The sequence below is a fragment of the Leptosomus discolor genome, chromosome 3 (genome assembly GCF_034619465.1).
Source record: "Leptosomus discolor isolate bLepDis1 chromosome 3, bLepDis1.hap2, whole genome shotgun sequence".
NCBI lineage: Eukaryota > Metazoa > Chordata > Aves > Leptosomiformes > Leptosomidae > Leptosomus > Leptosomus discolor.
Genome location: NC_141393.1, coordinates 4,583,047 through 4,599,507, shown reverse-complemented (window position 1 = coordinate 4,599,507; position 16,461 = coordinate 4,583,047). Strand labels below are relative to the sequence as shown.

The 16,461-nt window shown below is 44.6% G+C and overlaps 1 protein-coding gene across 2 annotated transcripts in view; it reads left to right on the top strand.

Annotated features, from left to right (window-relative positions):
* Nucleotides 1-9,790, top strand: part of WDHD1 (WD repeat and HMG-box DNA binding protein 1) — a 29,975-nt gene extending 20,185 nt beyond the window's left edge. Inside the window, exons 16-25 of one of the 2 annotated variants that reach the window (XM_086462423.1) lie at nucleotides 18-132; nucleotides 1,548-1,679; nucleotides 2,042-2,259; nucleotides 4,230-4,360; nucleotides 5,327-5,383; nucleotides 6,272-6,315; nucleotides 6,475-6,633; nucleotides 7,017-7,150; nucleotides 8,328-8,463; nucleotides 9,047-9,790. In XM_086462423.1, coding sequence (XP_086318549.1) covers nucleotides 18-132; nucleotides 1,548-1,679; nucleotides 2,042-2,259; nucleotides 4,230-4,360; nucleotides 5,327-5,383; nucleotides 6,272-6,315; nucleotides 6,475-6,633; nucleotides 7,017-7,150; nucleotides 8,328-8,463; nucleotides 9,047-9,247 — 1,327 coding nt within the window. In that variant the 3' untranslated portion in view covers nucleotides 9,248-9,790. Of the gene's footprint in view, nucleotides 1-17; nucleotides 133-1,547; nucleotides 1,680-2,041; nucleotides 2,260-4,175; nucleotides 4,361-5,326; nucleotides 5,384-6,271; nucleotides 6,316-6,474; nucleotides 6,634-7,016; nucleotides 7,151-8,327; nucleotides 8,464-9,046 lie in introns of both variants that reach the window. The other variant, XM_086462422.1, reaches the window with a different exon arrangement.
* The last annotated feature ends 6,671 nt before the right edge of the window (nucleotides 9,791-16,461 follow it).

Sequence of the window (16,461 nt, the reverse complement as noted above, 5' to 3'; positions counted from 1 at the left end):
TTGTTTCCCTTGCACAGGTGTATTCCTTGTAAAGGAGCCCGATTCCCTCCTACGCTACCACGGCCTGCTATAGCAATATTATCTTTTAAACTTCCTTACTGTCAAGTTACAACAGAGAAGGGACAGATGGAGGTACGGAATGGTGTTGACTCCACAGCTGATAGTCTCAGATGTCCCCATAGTGGGGGTTATACAAGATTCTTATTAATTATCTCTTCTATGGGAGAGGGTAGTATGAACTCTGAGTAAGACGCGTGTCTGTGGAGGTTATTTGGGTTCAGTGCTTGTATTGGCTTTCTGCTTTGGTTTGGTTCACAACTGCTTCTAGAAGAGTACAAGATAAAGCTGCTAGAGCTGATGCAAGGTTATATCTACACGTAATTCTGACCAATGAAGTCTTTCTTACCCTCTTTTTTTTTTTTTTTTTTTTTTTTAAGTGGGTAGTGGTTAATGTTCTAGTAAGCACCAGATTTTGGGATCGAAATCGAGACCCTCTTGAAGGTGCCCGTTTTTTAGTATTTTAGGCTTAATAATATTTCTGGAAGATTTTTTTTTTTTCTGAAGATGTACCAAGTACTTAAATTCATATAATCACTCTGAAAACATAGGCCTTCTGGCTTAACTTGTTTTCTTAAGGTAGAGGCTGGTTGAAGCAAGATAGACCTGCAGAGAACTTCTGGAAGAATATCTGTATTTATTCTTCATTTTTTTTTATAGGTTTGAAATATCTCAGTCTTGCGGGTTCAGTTCTGGTGTACAAAATAAACATAAAATTCTAACCTCAACCTTAGAGACAGTTCAATGCTGTTTGAAATTTATTCTTTTTTGATAGAGGCGCAGATAAAAGGTTTCAGTAATAAACACTTTGTAATTTTAAATGAAATCCTCTTCAGTCAGTTCAAGTCTCTCTGTTCTTTATTTGGTGGGGCGTGTCTTCCACACACCCCGCCAAAATAATAGAAGGGAAAGGTCAGGAACTGTTTATTTAGCTTGAGGGACTATGTACTTCTGTGTAGGTAAAGCAGCAAATTATTCCAATACATCTGTTTTCACTAAGTTTCTAATTATTTTGTAACAGAGCTAGCCTGGTCTAACAGCCATGCTAGTATTTCCCTGAACAAGAGTTATATTTTCTGGTTACCTGTCTCTCAGATGATGATTACTCCTACAGTGACTGAGTTATTCTGGAATACTTCCAGTTTGCCCTGGGACAGAAGCTATAAGATAAAATAATCAACTTGTTCTAGAATTGGCTGTCCTGGTGAGCATGTAGGTCTTGTCCTGCTGAAAGCCTGTAGTATGAAGGGAATTTAACATATATGACAACTGTTTGGATCAGTTTCTATACAGATGGTTGTCGGTGTGGTCTGTCTTCTCCTCAGTAGGCACTGGCTTTTAAAGGGAATTGTCTACCCTTCACCCTCATCGCAAGATGAAAGGAACAGTTAAGAATAAGTTGATAAAATACGTCGTAAATTGTTAGGCGTGAAGTTGTGGGCTGTTTTTTCCCCTCTGACCCCCAGCACCCATCTCTCTTCCTTTTTCAGGAACAATACTGGCGTTCTGTTGTGTTTCACAACCATGTGGATTACTTATCAAAAAACGGCTATGAACTTGATGAAAGTGCAAACAGTCAGTCAGTGAAAGAACAGCAAGAACTTTTAATGAAGCTGTTTGCCGTAAGTACAAACAAATACAAAATATAAAGGATCCCTGAGGCTTTATTTTGAGTAGATGGCATTTGATGTAGACTTTGATATGATGCCACTTATTAGAAGTCTGCCTAGTGACTGGCAATCCAGCTAGTTCACAGACTACGGTAAGAGGTGGACTGCAGTTAGTATTGTTACTGCTTATCAGTATGAAGGGTGGGAGGAAGAAGGGAAAAAACCCCACCTTTGTCTTTGCTGTGCAGCTCGTGATTGTTGGTGGTTTGTCTTTATCCGTTCACTCCACCAAGACAGTAGTATTCAGGTCCTAGAGTCTTGAGAGCGCAATGTAACTGTGAAGTGTGTCACTCTCAAGGCTGCTTTTCTTTCAGCTTTCTTGTAAACTGGAGCGTGAATTCCGTTGCGTGGAACTTGCTGACCTCATGACACAAAACGTTGTGAATTTAGCTATCAAGTATGCTTCTCGCTCCCGAAGACTAAATTTAGCTCAGCGACTTGGTGAAATGGCTGTAGAAAAAGCAAGCGAGTTGGCAACAGCAGCGGAAGATGAAGAGGAGGAAGAGGATTTCCGAAAGCACTTGAGTGCTGGGTAACGCAAGTTTCTGTGATTAAAAACCTGGGAACGTTTTTACTGACCTATTAGCATTTTGGTCCAGTTGATGCACTGTTCTGGACCATAGTTTGCAATCTGTTTGTTGTGTAGTAACAGTTTGTGTTGCTCTACTTGTACGTACAAAATGGAACATTCCTGTCGATGTCTTGTGAGGACTCGTTAGCACCAGGACACTGACACAAAGGGAAATGTCTCCGCTCCTTGCTTACTGTGTGTCTTGTTCAACACACGACAAAGCAGACTCAATACCAAGTTGCTCCAATTGGAATATTTTTCTTTTGTTTTCCCCTTTCCTCTAGCTTGGGCTGCTTTGGTTATTTGACTCCAACCTATTTTTTTTCTCTTTGTCTCAGTGTCTCTATCTCACTTCATTCCACACCCATCTTAAAATCCGTCTATCCTTCTCTAGCTCTCCCTTCTTTCAGTATCCCATCTTATTGTAATCTGTTCAGTCTTCCAAGCTGTGGAAACTCTACAGGTTTGCTTTGCATTTTTTCCCCTCTGTATCTGTGCTACCTACCTTTCCTCTCCTACCTGCATCTGCTTTGTAAAGGTCGATGAGGCAAAAGAGGTGTGTGGGTTTTGTAAAAATACAGACCATACTGAAGAGCTGTGTTCTTGCTTGGCCGCTGGATGGTACAGGTGTAAGGAAAATAGGACAGGAGTAATGGTTTTAAACTAAAGGAGGGTGGATTCAGACTAGATCTAAGGAAGAAATGTTTTATGAGGAGGGTGGTGAGACACTGGCACAGGCTGCTCAGAGAGGTGACAGAAGCCCCATCCCTGGAAACACCCCAGGTCAGGTTGGACGGGGCTCTGAGCAACCTGATCCAGCTGAAGATGTCCCTGCTCACTGCAGGGGGTTGTAGGTGGCCTTTGAAGGTCCCTTCCAGCCCAAACCATTCTGTGATTCTGAAATAGTTGCTAACCACTAGTCTGGTAGAGCAGAAAAAACCACGGTAACATTTTGGCAGAAGCGACATCTTCCTACAGCAATTTTATGTATGAAGTTTGGAACTTATTTAAGCAAGAGGCAGTGCTAAGTCTGAACTTACCTGTAGCCTTTCCCTTATTCTTCTCTGTGAAACTGCACGTTCAAAGCTCATTTCTAAGTGCTCTACCTTGTTCTTCTGGATCATGCACGGAATCTTTAATCCCATGTCTGCAACTTCAGCCACTCTGAGGGTTAAAATTCATCACAAACGCTATATTGTTCTTAATGCCAGAGTAATCTAATGCTGATGTTCTGGTTGAAAGAAATGAACCTTTAGCTTATGTACACACAGATTTTAGTAATCGGCAAAGATTAGGAGAGAAGTGCAAGAAATGTACATATTACTATACTGGGAATTTGGAGAATAATCGGATTAAACAGGAAAACTTGCTGCCTAAGCTTCAGACTGAAAATACGCATCCATGTTACCTCCTGTCTGTGGTTTTTCTGTTCATGTTTGCAGAAAAGTGAACTGGTATTACTTGTGATACTGGAGGTATACATGTTTAAGTGGAGATTATGGAAGATATTTTATGTTTGCATTTATATTTGCGGCAAAGTATTCTGGCAACAATAGTGATGTTGTCGTGGGCTCTGAAGAAGGTGGCAAAATTCAGGTGCTCGCTGTTGTGTGCGGAGCTGCTTGAATTCCAGTGTGTGCATGTCTTAACTGTGAATTTCAGGCCGCTTCGCAGCTGCGTGTGGTCTTTCTTAAAACTACATGAGCACCACTTCAGGTGACTGCTCTTGGTATTTCAGGAGGAGCTGAAGTGGTTAATGATTCTTTATTTTACTTTTAGTCATCATCACAGTTTAATCAGAGGTATAATGCAAATAAATGTCAAATGTTATTGTTCTTATTTCCTAAATGAGGTAAGTTAGCCTTCTGTTGTTCTAGTTTTCCTTGTGAATGTGGTGACCACTTCCTTTCTGATGAATTCTTCTCATTTAGTTACAGCAACTCTGCCACAGAGTGGAGTCGGCTGCCCGTCAGAAATGTTCAGCAGGACCAAGAAGTGGAAGATGCTGAGGAGACCGATGCCTGTGAGGAAGCAGAAGAAACACCAGAAGTGCATAAACAGAGTAAGAAAAATATATTCTCTGCATAGGCTGGAGGTTATCTGGATGTGTATTTCACAGATTTAATAAGGAATTCCGGAAAATTCCCAGATCATTTGTCATTTGCATAACACTGCAGTCTATAGGACTATGCTAACAATGAGGTTTTCAGTCTTATGGTTTTGTTTCGTTCTTTTGACATAAAATTTAGGAAAGACGGGCTCACTGCCTGTCATGGGGCACCTCAAGTGAGGTACAGGGCGTTTGATTTAGTTGCCATTTACGTAAATAGAAAATAATCCCATTTGTTTCGCTGAGTTTTGAGACCCTGCCACTGTAGCAGGGACTGGGTTTTCTGCTACCCAGTTAGAACAGGTCTGGTAGTTTCTGATCTGTCAGATTTGGGTGTTGACGTGTGAAAAAATGCACAGGAATAACGGGGTGACACGCAGTAACTCCTGCCTCTGAGCTTCCCGTTACCTGGAATTCCCTGTGGGAGGTGAGTGGTAAAGCCTGCTGGAGTGAGGGGGTGCGTATTCCAGCCTGTGCCCGCAGTTGCTGCAGAGAAACAAGTCCAGTGTATGTCACTGCTCTGTCTCAGCTTGCTTGTGCGTTGTACTTAGTCACCATTTGAGGGACCCTTGGGGAGTTTTTTCGTCGTCTGATACTACTTTTACTGGACTGGGGCACCTTGTGAAATGGTTACTTTGGTTTCAGCTCACATCTTGCAGGCTCGAGTTGATAGACAAGGCTAGTTTGCTGGGCACGCTTTAAGGAGTAAGTTTAAGGTTTAAGCATACATCTCTGAGTTAAATCTAGGTAGAGATAACAGATGGTTTTGTAAAAGTGTATGTACAATTCGAAGATGAAAAGTCTTGCTTTAAAACATACATTGCTTTACTGTAACTTGTGTGCTTGGGTTTTTTTAAAGAGGTTGTGCTATTACATTTCGCTGCACTTAAATATGTACCTCGTTTCTTTGTTCTGAAGGGCCAAATCCTTTCTCCAAAGGTGTCACTTCAGCAGAGGTGACTACTCCAAAGCCTGGTGAGTAAATCTGCACTTATTCCAGGATGAGAACTTTTGTCGTGCTTCATGATATCTGCTCCTGTTTTTCCTCCCTCATTACTATTAAAATTTAGTGCCTAACAGTGCTGTCAAGTGGTAACTTGTGCTGGTGGTTGCCCTCGCGTTTCTAAGAGGTTCCATATTCCCGCTGATGCCTTCGTTACCTGATGATGTTCCATACCACTATCCCGTTGCCTTAGCTGTGCCAAATGCTGAATCAGTGGCCTGCCCGGCTGGGTCACGAAGGCGTTGTTTGGGACAGGGAAAAATGAGAACAATGACCACTTGATTTGTTTTACTAGTCCCGGGCACATTTATTGGCTGCACGTCCAAGGCAGAGTTAGTAACCCTGCCGTAGAACTGTGAGCCTGAGCAGGCAGGGGCAGAATGCGACCTCTTGCTGCTTCTTCCCTCCTGCCAACCCTCTAGCAAGAATAATAGGAGTGGAAACGGATTTGGGAGTGGAGGAAGTACTGCGTCTTCCTGTGGATTGGTATTTTAAGCTCTTAGTCCTGTGTGGCATTTCTGATGACTGAGAATAGCTGAGCACATACAGTATAAACTTCATGGGGTTATTCAAGTGTCTTTCTCTTTATTCGACCACTCACAAGCCTGGTGGGAACTTCTTTTCTTTGGTGTGGAATAGTCGATGCCTTCGATTTAGTTCTCCTCTTCGATTTTCCAGTAACAGAGGCTGAAACACACACCATGAGTGTTAGCCTTGTTCTTTGGAATGAGGCTAATGGTGTTTCATCTCCTCATCTAAAATGTGCACATTGCTACATAGATTTTTATATATATGTGTGTGTCTTTGTGCGCGCGTGTGCGCACACGTTTTTACATTCTTTTTTCTCTCCTGTTAAATAGTTGTAATTGCATCAAGCAGCCAAGGACGAGTGAATCCCTTCAAGGTAAGAATTTGGTAGCTGGTCTGATCGCAGCGTTCTGAAAATCACAACAGATTATTATAACTAAAGCTTACAGTATAACTATGACCGATATCTTGGAGGGACAGAGGAGGGGAACATCACAGAAAAATAAATAAAATGTCTATTTACTTGTTTTGCTAGGTGTCTTCTAACAAAAAGGACCCAGTGGTCCCCTCAGCGAGTGTTCTGGACACGATGAGCAAATACTCAAAGAAAACTTCTTTGTGTAGCAGTCGAGCTGTAAACAAGCAGAACACTCCAGTAATAAAGCCTCTGATTCCCAAACCCAAGTCCAAGCAGGTAACGTTTCTGGGGTTTTTTTACTTTGTTTCAGTGAACACAGAACAGTAAATTGAATTTTACCAGCTCTTCTCAAGTATGAAACCCTGTTGATTGAGCACCTCAGATGGCAAAGTTGATTTAAGCACACTGCAGAAACTATAAAAGCACCTAAAACAGCAAAAAAATTCAGTTGTGGAAATTACCTTCTGCACTGAATCTAGTGCTTTTATTTTAAATAGTGTTAACTAAATGTCTGCTGTGCTGAAATTGGATGAATTAGATGCTCTGTTAATGCAAGTGATGATTAAGTCTTTAGGAAAGGCTTGGGTTTTGTTAGGCTACACGGTACGTGTTGTCTGAGGATGACGTGTTCGTACTTTTTTTAACCTCAACTTCTATAGGCTTTAGCAGCCTCCTTCTTCCAGGCTCGCACACCGAACTCCAGTGAAAAAACAGTGGAAGACAGACAAGAAAAAGCAGGAAACGAGTCCCATGAAGTCAAAGTCACTGCCCAGGAGAGCACTGAAAACAGAAGGTGCGTGGACACTTGCATCTCGGTGCCATATTCCAATTTGGATTGAATAGCAAGTCCAAAACCGAGCTTGTTTCTGAAGGCGCTGGGCTGGCCGAAGGAGCGTGACGTCAGGATTGAGGCGTTAGCTCCCAGGTGGTCACGTTTGTGAACCCACTTCGGAAATTTAGTAAACTGCTGCTTGGACTGTGCCTATTGTCCAACAAACCGACCTAAACCACATCGGTTGGATTTCCAAATTGCCACGTTACGATCACAGGGAGAGAACTCAGAAAAGCCTTCTGTTCGTGAAGTCTTTCCCAGCGTGCGTGGCCAAGTAGAAGTTTCACGTCAACCTGAGACAAATAAATGTGTGAGTGAATAATAAATGAACAATGCAAAAAGTAGTTGGGGGGCTCTGAGCAACGATTTTTGCTTTGATGCTCGTTATGCATTTGGTAACGACCTTTGAATGGTAAGTGAAACCGTGCCGCTGTGCCAGTTCCAAGTATAGGAAATACTTAAAGATTAAACATCTCAGGCAAATCTCGAAGGAAGTCTAAAAGCTAAGGGTCTTACGTGAAAGTGTAAAAGCTTTATTTTAGTGTGTTTTTTCTTTTTTTCTTAAAAAAAAAAGACAAAAACCTTGCATCACCTAAGGAGCACACGTCTTCCTAGCTAAGACTCTAATCTGTCTTGTTCCTCTGGAGCAGATGTATTTTCTAACAATCCCAGACCTCATGAAACTTGCATTACTATAATCGTGTTTCACTTAGGCTTCATTTAACTGAGGAAGAGGAAGGTAATTATTACTCATTTGGACTAGCATTCTTTTCATTAGCCTTTACGGATAATGTTCTAAAACAAGTGGCAAGGAGAAGTGTGAAAAGGATGAGCTGAAACATGCTAATACATGTGCTCTGTTCTTAGGTTGATGGGACCCTGTCAGAAGGGAAGAGAACCGTTACGCTTTCTCATTCTAAAACTGAAATGTTCATCTCCGTATATATCTCAGTTTTCATAAAAATACTTGACCTAGTCTTGCCTTCTCAGCATGTTCTTTAAGCGTACTGCAACAGGAGAAAGCAGTTTCATTCAAGAACAAAGAAATCCAGTTGGGTGGTGTTTAGGAATGTTGTTTTGGGGGATGTGGTTTTCCAATAACCTGCTTAAATGGACGGTTTTTGTGTGCTTGCTTTAGACCAAAGACAGGATTCCAGATGTGGCTCGAAGAGAACAGAGCAAACATTTTGACAGATAATCCTGATCTGAACGAAGCAGAAGTAATAAAAGAAGGCATGAGTCGATTTAGAATGCTGTCATCTGAAGAAAGAATGGTGAGAAAACAGGCTCTAATTCTGGGGGGGGTTGAGAATTTTTTTTCCCCCACTGAATCCTTTGGTTATTTCTGGAATTTTCTCTTGAAATTCTACTGTTCTCTGTAGACTTCAGTTCTGAATTGGGCCATGATCTACAACATATACTTTATGAAAATGTAAACCGTCTGAATAATAAGTGATAGCAGAAAGCAGCTTTTCCAAAGTGGGGCGTGTGAGAGAAACATGATGGATGAAGAAATAACAGAAGAGAAACAGGGAAGGAGTTAAAAGTGACATGGCCAGGATTAATTCGTTGGGGCTTAAATTTGTTCCAAGGCCTTTTGGGTTTCTTATTTCTCCAGAAAGACAATGAAGAGCTTCAATTTCATGTACAGGCTCAAATGAAGCACGGTTTTGAAGGAGAGTGGTGTTAGAAAAAAGGAAAAGTGAGGAAATTGTTCCTAACTTGATCCTGATTAGTTCTTACCAGGAATTATTTCAGTGCGTTCTTACAATCAGAGAAAGAAGGCGTGTAAAATGCAGTCGTCAGTATGGTGGCCTAATTTGTAGTTTTCTGTTTAATGATGTACTTTCTTCAAAGGTGTGGACTGAGAAAGCGAAAGGAGGAACAGTTAATGATTTAGCAGAAGATAAAAAGCGAAAGCGTCCCACAGCTGACGAAGATGAAGGCAAAAAGAACCAGGAGCAAAAACCGGAGGACTCGAATTTATCAAAAAAAACAAAGCCTTTAGATCAATCTACAAATGTCAGATTGTCAGCTTTCGCCTTCAAGCAAAGCTGAATAACGTGGAACCTCCTCAGCGGCTGTTTTCTGAAAGCATTAGGTAGCTCTGTATTGAGAAACTTGCTCAAAGAGCACTAGCAGAAAGAGTGCCTTGCTCCAAATAGTTTTTTAGAAAGTATTTTATTGTCAGTTCTTGAGGGAAAGGTTGAATCCGCTCTCCTGATCTTTTGCAAGTTACTAGTATAAAGCTTGAGAGCAAAACTAAATCTAAGGGACCTGCTCCCTGGAGGCTCAGCTCCACCCAGCGTTGTGTAGCCGTGCGCCTCGAGGCTTGCAATAGCTGATGCTGAATCCAGATTAATCCTTCTGGGAAGGATAAACGACGTACAAAAGCTGTCCTGTGGTTTTGGAGAGGCCAAGTCATGGCTTCTAGACCGTTCCTTCTGCCTCCTGCCAACACTTGGAAGCCAGTCAAGGAAGTGGGAGTGAGGGGAAGAGAGGTTCAGCTGCATTTGCAACCCCTGGGGCTGTGCAGGTGGCAGAGAGCAGCCTGATGCGGGCAGGGAGAGAAAACCGGGGCAGAAGCTGAGTTAGGAAGGTCAGGTCTCCAAAAATGAGCCGTTCCTGACTGTGCCAATGTACTTTCCCAATCTGTGCCTCAGCAAAAAGTGCTCCGAACTTGAAAATCTCTGTATTGTTTTATGTAATGTTTGGTTTTAAATAAAATGTGAATTTTTCTTTGTTTTAAGGTGGTCTTTGCAATTTTTGTAATTGAAGTAAACAGACTTCTACCTGCAAGTCCTAAGGCAGCCATATTTACCTTCTCTGGAGCAAAGGCAGTGTGTCTAATAAATGTATTTGAAGAAAAAGTTTGAAACTTTTCTTCAAGGATGAGGTAAAATAATTTAAATCTTTAGCGTAACAACCGAGACTGAAGAGATCTAACTAGGTTTTTCTTTCCCTGGGTTTGCACGTCCTTTCACAGTTTGCTTTTTTCATTCTTCATTTGTCTTTGCATTGTTACTGAAAAGGCAAACGACTCTGTTTGGAATGCATTTTTAACATTGAAATCTGCAGATTGAAGATTCAGTGAGATTTCTGTAAAAGTCACTAAATCTTAGTGTAGGAGGTGTTTTGCTACACTTTTTTAGTGATTGTTATATGCCATTTTGGATGAAAACAGTTCCTCTTTTTTACTATCTGTGGAAAAAAAAAAAAAAAGATGTCAACCAGGGATGGTAAATACAAATAGAGAAAAACCTGAAGGCCTGTCCATTTAAATGCTTTTTTTCACCTGCAGTTCTTATATGTTGTTACACATATTACTTGTTTTGTGCTGATAGTAATAGCAAATAATAATTAATCGTAGAATCACAGAATGATTTGGGTTGGAAGGGACCTCAAAGACCATCTGGTTCCAACCCCCTGCCCTGGGCAGGGACACCTCCCACCAGACCAGGTTGCTCCCAGCCCCATCCAGCCTGGCCTTGAGCACTGCCAGGGAGGGGGCAGCCACAGCTTCCCTGGGCAGCCTGTGCCAGGCTCTTACCAATTACCGTAAGTAATAATTAATTTTCTCTATTGATAGAGTGGAGGAACTGCAGGAGAGCAGTGGCATATTATAGTGATTTTTTTCTACATTCTTCAAAAAGAAATGATTGGATCAGAGACTGGAACTTATTTTTAGGCAGTAAGGCGTATTTCCACATTTGGGCGTCTTGGAGAAAAATGGATTTGCGTTGTTGAGAAAAACATCCTGACAGCACCATCACCACGAGCTGGGTGAACTGGGTCATCTTTTCCTTCTGATGACGAGTTGAGCAGCTTGGCCGTGGCGCTGGGAGGCGGGCTGGGGGGGAACGGATGGCCTTTCTTTCCAGCTACGTACCCGTAACCCCACTTCAAGCTGAGCTGCCCCCCAGGTGCCCTTTCTGCAGGCCGAATGTGAGAAGTGAAGTCACCTGCTGCAGCCAGCAAGCTTTTTGAGTGACTCCTCAGGGCTTCTACACAAAGGCTGCATACAAGGACTTCAGCAAGGTAGTTGTGCCTCGGGCTTGGGACACCGAAGCCGGTTGTGCCTCTGGCTGTCGGACTGTGTCTATCCCCCATCCCTGCTGTGCAGGCTCTGCTTTCCTTCAAACTCGAGGCACAAATCCCGTTCTACGACAGAGGCTGCGAACTGCTGGTCCCACCGAGCATCCCCAGTCCTTTTGGCTCCTGTAGGAGGAAGGAAACATCCAAAGAAAACTTCCATGAGAGTTTTCTGAGAGCTGGACCTTCGCAATCGTGCGTCTCTTCTGGACAAACACACCAAAGGGCTGTTTAAAGGGAGGCTCCTGGATTTAGTGGATGGTTTCATGGAAACATGGGGGTGTCAGCCACCATCCTGCACATCCCTGCTTCCCGTTTGCTGTTCTCCTGGCTCTGTTTTTGCTGTGTAATGCCTGTGGGTTTTGTTGGACCCCATGTCCGCAGCCTTGGGGGTCACAGTCTGGATCCCAGAGCTGGTTAGAGTTGCCAAAACTGTTCCCAACATTAGATTTGAAATTTTGCATCGGAGCTGCGTGGCTGGTGACAGGGATTGCAGCAGCGATTTTAATGACGACAGTTGCTGCCGTCCACAGCAATAAAGAGCCACCAGGGGCTATCGAGGTCACGGAAGCGAGTGCCCAGCTGCATTTATACTGGGAGGATCATCTCCCAGCCAGGCTGCTGTTGCGTTTCTTTCCTCAAAGATGGGATTTGCTCTATTACACAGCTCCGGGCAGAGCTACAAATACACCCTCCATCACCTGGAGCCTTCCAGGGAGCTGCGCTGAGCCAGCCGGGAACGGGGCGCGCTCATCCAGCAAAAGCACCGGCAGGACAGGGCTAAGTATAACTTCCAACTCGGGTGGAAATGAAATGCCAGGCTGAAAGTGAACAGAAAACGTGGAACGGATTTTCAAGTGAAAACAGTTAAGTCTCTGTTAGCTACTTTGGGGTTGTTTTTAAAGATGCTCCCTGCAGAATTTAATAGAATTTCACTGAAGTCTTCAGAAACGCTTGTTTGTCCTGAATTTGCTCTCTTTCTGCTGGAAACCCAGTTATTTTAGAAAAGCCAGCCTGGAACCTGTGCCAAGGAACCTGCCTGATGTTGGTTGTGCTTTGGTGCTCAGAAAACCAGAGAGGGAGGTTTGCACTGCAGAAATACCTGATCTTTGGGTCGGATTTGAAAGGCTCCAGCTCTTGCCCCACCGCTGAGGCTCTGCTGTGGCTGTGCTCTCCGTGTTGCTGCGCTGAAAAGCTTTGCTGCATCTAACCCCAACCCCGAGTCCCCTACCTGGTTATTGCCGTTCCTTTTCAAATCTGGGGAACACAAAGCACCTTCTCCTCCTTGCTCTGCATCCGAGTCTGTCGTCCTCTTCCATTTCCTTGCGTCGTCTTTAAAAAAAATCCCTTTCTCATGCACTTTTTCTGAAGAAGAAAGTCAGGTTAAAAAATAAGTATATGGAAACAGCAGGTGCTGGAGTCTGCAAAAGAGAGCATTGCTGAACGTTTGTGCCTGTGGCATTTTGTTCCGCTACCTCTCTTCCTCCATATCTAACCCAGAGCTGCTCCTTGCTGAAAAGATGCAGCTACTGAAACCCAACAAAAATAGTCCCAAAATGATGGGTAGAGTCTGTCAGCTTTTCAGGGGGGGATATAATCCAAAGTAACAAACACCCACGTCCCTTGTTCTGCAGCTCACAGAGCGTTTCAAGCCCTTTACCTTATAAAAACATCTATAAATTACCTACCAACTGTGCTGGAGCGTTGTTAACCTGTTGGACTTCAGAGGGAGCGCTGGACCTGCAGGAAGCTTGGCATTTACTCAGAGAAAGAACATTTGTACTACAAATAAACAAAATATCCGCTTGCCTCCCGAAGAATATTTCCTTTGGCTTTCACAGCACTTGCCTCATGATACAATTTTGCTACGAAAGAGAACACCACCACCACGACACCGCCCGGCCAATAAAACCAACAAGAAAAGCCTTGGTCGCCTTCGGCACATCGTGTTGCTGTATCAGGCACGAGCTGAGCGTGGAGGAGGACGCAGGTACGTCGGCGGAGGAAAGCCCTCTTCCCACAACATTTTATTCTCTACCTGAGCTTTCAGGTAAACGCTGTAAAGCCCATTGCTGCCTTTCACAGCAGGAGTTTTAGCTTTTTTTCATTGTTTTCAGTGTACGTAGTGGGTCAGATTAGAAGGTCTGTTTGCAGCACAACATCTGACAACTTTATCACCAGTGTTTGGTGCTGGAGCGTGATAGCAAATATTTGGGGGCAACGCAAGACTAATTGAGATACTCATCTCCATCAGAGAAGACAGATGTCTCCTCTTGGCTTCTGGGGACGTCCTGTGTCTCCAAGTGACCCAGCAAACCTGGTCCAGCCTTGGGTTGGCTCTGCTGATGTTGCTGAGGGAGCCATTGGTTCTCCAGGGCTTCTGCCGCGTCCCTCACTAAGGATTTGCTTCCACCTAAAGCGAAGTTCCTGTGGCTTGTTTGGAATTGCATTCCCTGATCAGAAAATTGCTACCTGCTGGTTCTAACTTCTCTCTTTGTTGCTGCAGGAGCGAGCAATGCCATCAGACTCAAACAAAGGTTTGCTTCACAAACCCAGTGCAAGCCGCCTTCTCGAACACAGTGCTCTGTCCCTGGCCTCTACAATTGTCACAGCTCCGACAGTGCACACAGCTTGGTTCCTCCAGCTGGGATTGTTTCTGACCTGGTAGGCAGTAAAAGCAAGTTCATACCAACGAGGAAGGGTTTTGAGGCGGGAAAACTCGACCAGCTTGGATGCTTGGGGTGGAGCTGGGCAAAGGAGACCCTGTGTTTGGATAAGCTTTCCCCTCCCAAATGTCTTCTGGCTATGAAATGCACCTGAAATTCTTTCCAAAGAACGTAACGGTGGTGGTCATGGAGTGACTTGCCTTGGTGGTCCTGGCCGGCTAGTCCAAGGAGAAGACAACAGCAGTGAGAGCTGCCTATGAGAAGGTCGGGTGTCTCGTGCAGCAGAGCTCTTTGATGGAGAACAGCAGACCTGGCTGCTTGTCTCCTGGTTGATGCACTGAACGGCTTGGCTGAATGCTGCCGAATAAATTTAATAGTAATTAATTTACTTAAAGGCAGGCGAAACACGAAAACCTACCCGGGCTGCGAGAAGAGCCACTTGATGCTGGACTCAATTGGACACGAACGGCAGAGGAAATTCACAGGAAAAGTTTCAAGCCGTCTGTTGCCAGGGAACAATCCAGTCCACAAATCGCATTATCGATCCCGGGGTAGTAACGGTGAGAAGGAACCGAGGGGAGGGATGCAGGGACACAGCTGCTGTTCCCGTCCGCCCGGCGCGTGAGCCAGAAGCCACCCTCGGTTCAGAAATGGCCTGGAGGGACCTAGAGAGTGCCCTGGTCCACATCAGATGGCTCCCGTCAGAAACTGGTACAGGTCCACGGGAGCCTGGAGACTATACAGCTATTTTCACTTGATTAAAATCATAAATATGAATTTACCTCCTACAGCCTGCCTGGCCCATCCCTCTGGAGTTTTCCAAATTCTGGGGAGTAAAGGCTGGAGGACCCCATCGGTGTGAGAACCTGTGCCCTTGCTCCATGAGGGCATCAAAGGAGAGCTGGGGCAGGGCAAAACTGCTGCCTTCGCTTCCAGTTTCAGCTCTAAAACGTGAGACCTCAGCAGGGAAGTTAAAACGCGGATCGCATCCGCAGAAAGACCCCTCAGACCCTGGGGATCCTCTGTCCTTACAGAGCAACAAATGCCCCTGTAAGGGGTTAGTATTTTAGGAGCCTGTAATCAATTTTGCTTGTTATTCCAGGTAATAGAATTAAATTGCTCGTGATTCACTCTTTAAACTGACGCTCTGTGATTCCAGGGGCTGATAAATCCCAAGCTGTATTTCCAGGGCATGGGAAGGATGTCAGTAGGCTGCCACGTTGCCATCCATCACCGCCGTGGGCACAGCTATTATTTGAGGATCACATTTGGGTCACGTTCTGGCTTGATGTTAATAGCAGGATCGATCTGCATTGCTCTTTTCCTGCCTGAGCTGTTAATGATACGCTGGGTCGACACAGATGGTTTGAGAAGGTGGAATTCATCGTCTCTAAGCTCTAAGCCCAGTCCTAAATGCTCCCACTTTATAGTCAATGGAGGAAAATATTTTGTGCGTGATTTATCTCAGCCTTTTAGCAGCTGCCAGCGCAGAAATTGCCCTCAAAATACCTTTTAGACGGCTTCATCTGACCCAGTGAAGACTGCCCAAGGTCTCTTCATCCTTAGCCAGCTTGGTGCGGAGAGGTTTCTTTCGAGAACCTGCTTTTCAAACTCTGAGGAGCATCTCGGGGACACGGGGAATGATGCTCCAGCCCTTCCCTGCAACATCCCCCTCAATGCCACCGAAACTGCGAGGAAGCTCCGCTGACTAAAACAGGTCAAGGAGCTGGAGCCTGAGTACAAACCCGCTCCATCCTGCCCCCATTTTGTGTTTTTCCTACTTTCGAAGGTGAGGGAGGCCTCTGATGCCCACCTTGGCACCCAGCAGCAGCCCCTGGCTCTCGCAGGGACCCCCCAGGTACCCTCCAGCGGGTGCACTGGGCTTTCACCTGCTCTAGACCTTATTCTAGATTTGCAAATAATTCAAGTTACAGCCTCAGGGGTTTTTGCACTCCCTGTTTTGTTGCTTTTTAAGAATCTCTCGTCAATCTTTGGATAGCGAAAATAACCAAGTGTTAGTGCTTCTGCTTACCCAGCCGATGCGGGTTTGTGTTTCAGAGGGAGGGGACTTCACCATGGCTGGAAATCGCGCTGTGTCGTAACCCCGACACATACCTGAATTACTTACACCTAATAATTCCACGTTTGCAAATGCCGTTAGCAGAACTGCCATCCTTGGCTCCCCCTTGTGCAACCTCTGCTCAAACACACCCAGAAAATGTGATTTTCTGCGTGTCCGCACAGTGCTCACACTAGCAAATAAGCTGGCAACTGCCCTTCTCTCCCCATAAATAGGAAAAAAATGACAACCAAGTCCCACAGCTGCTGAGTTCAGACTGTTATAAAGTCCGGGGGGACTCCGGAGGGAGCTTGTCGTCTTCTTTTCCAAGAAAAAAGTAGCAAAGACTAGGAGGGACGAGGTACTTAGATGCCCTTTTTCATGCGGATGATTAGGTCTCGGTGGTTCGTAGCTCCCAAGAAATGCTACCCAACCCTGTGAACCGTGTCAGCTTG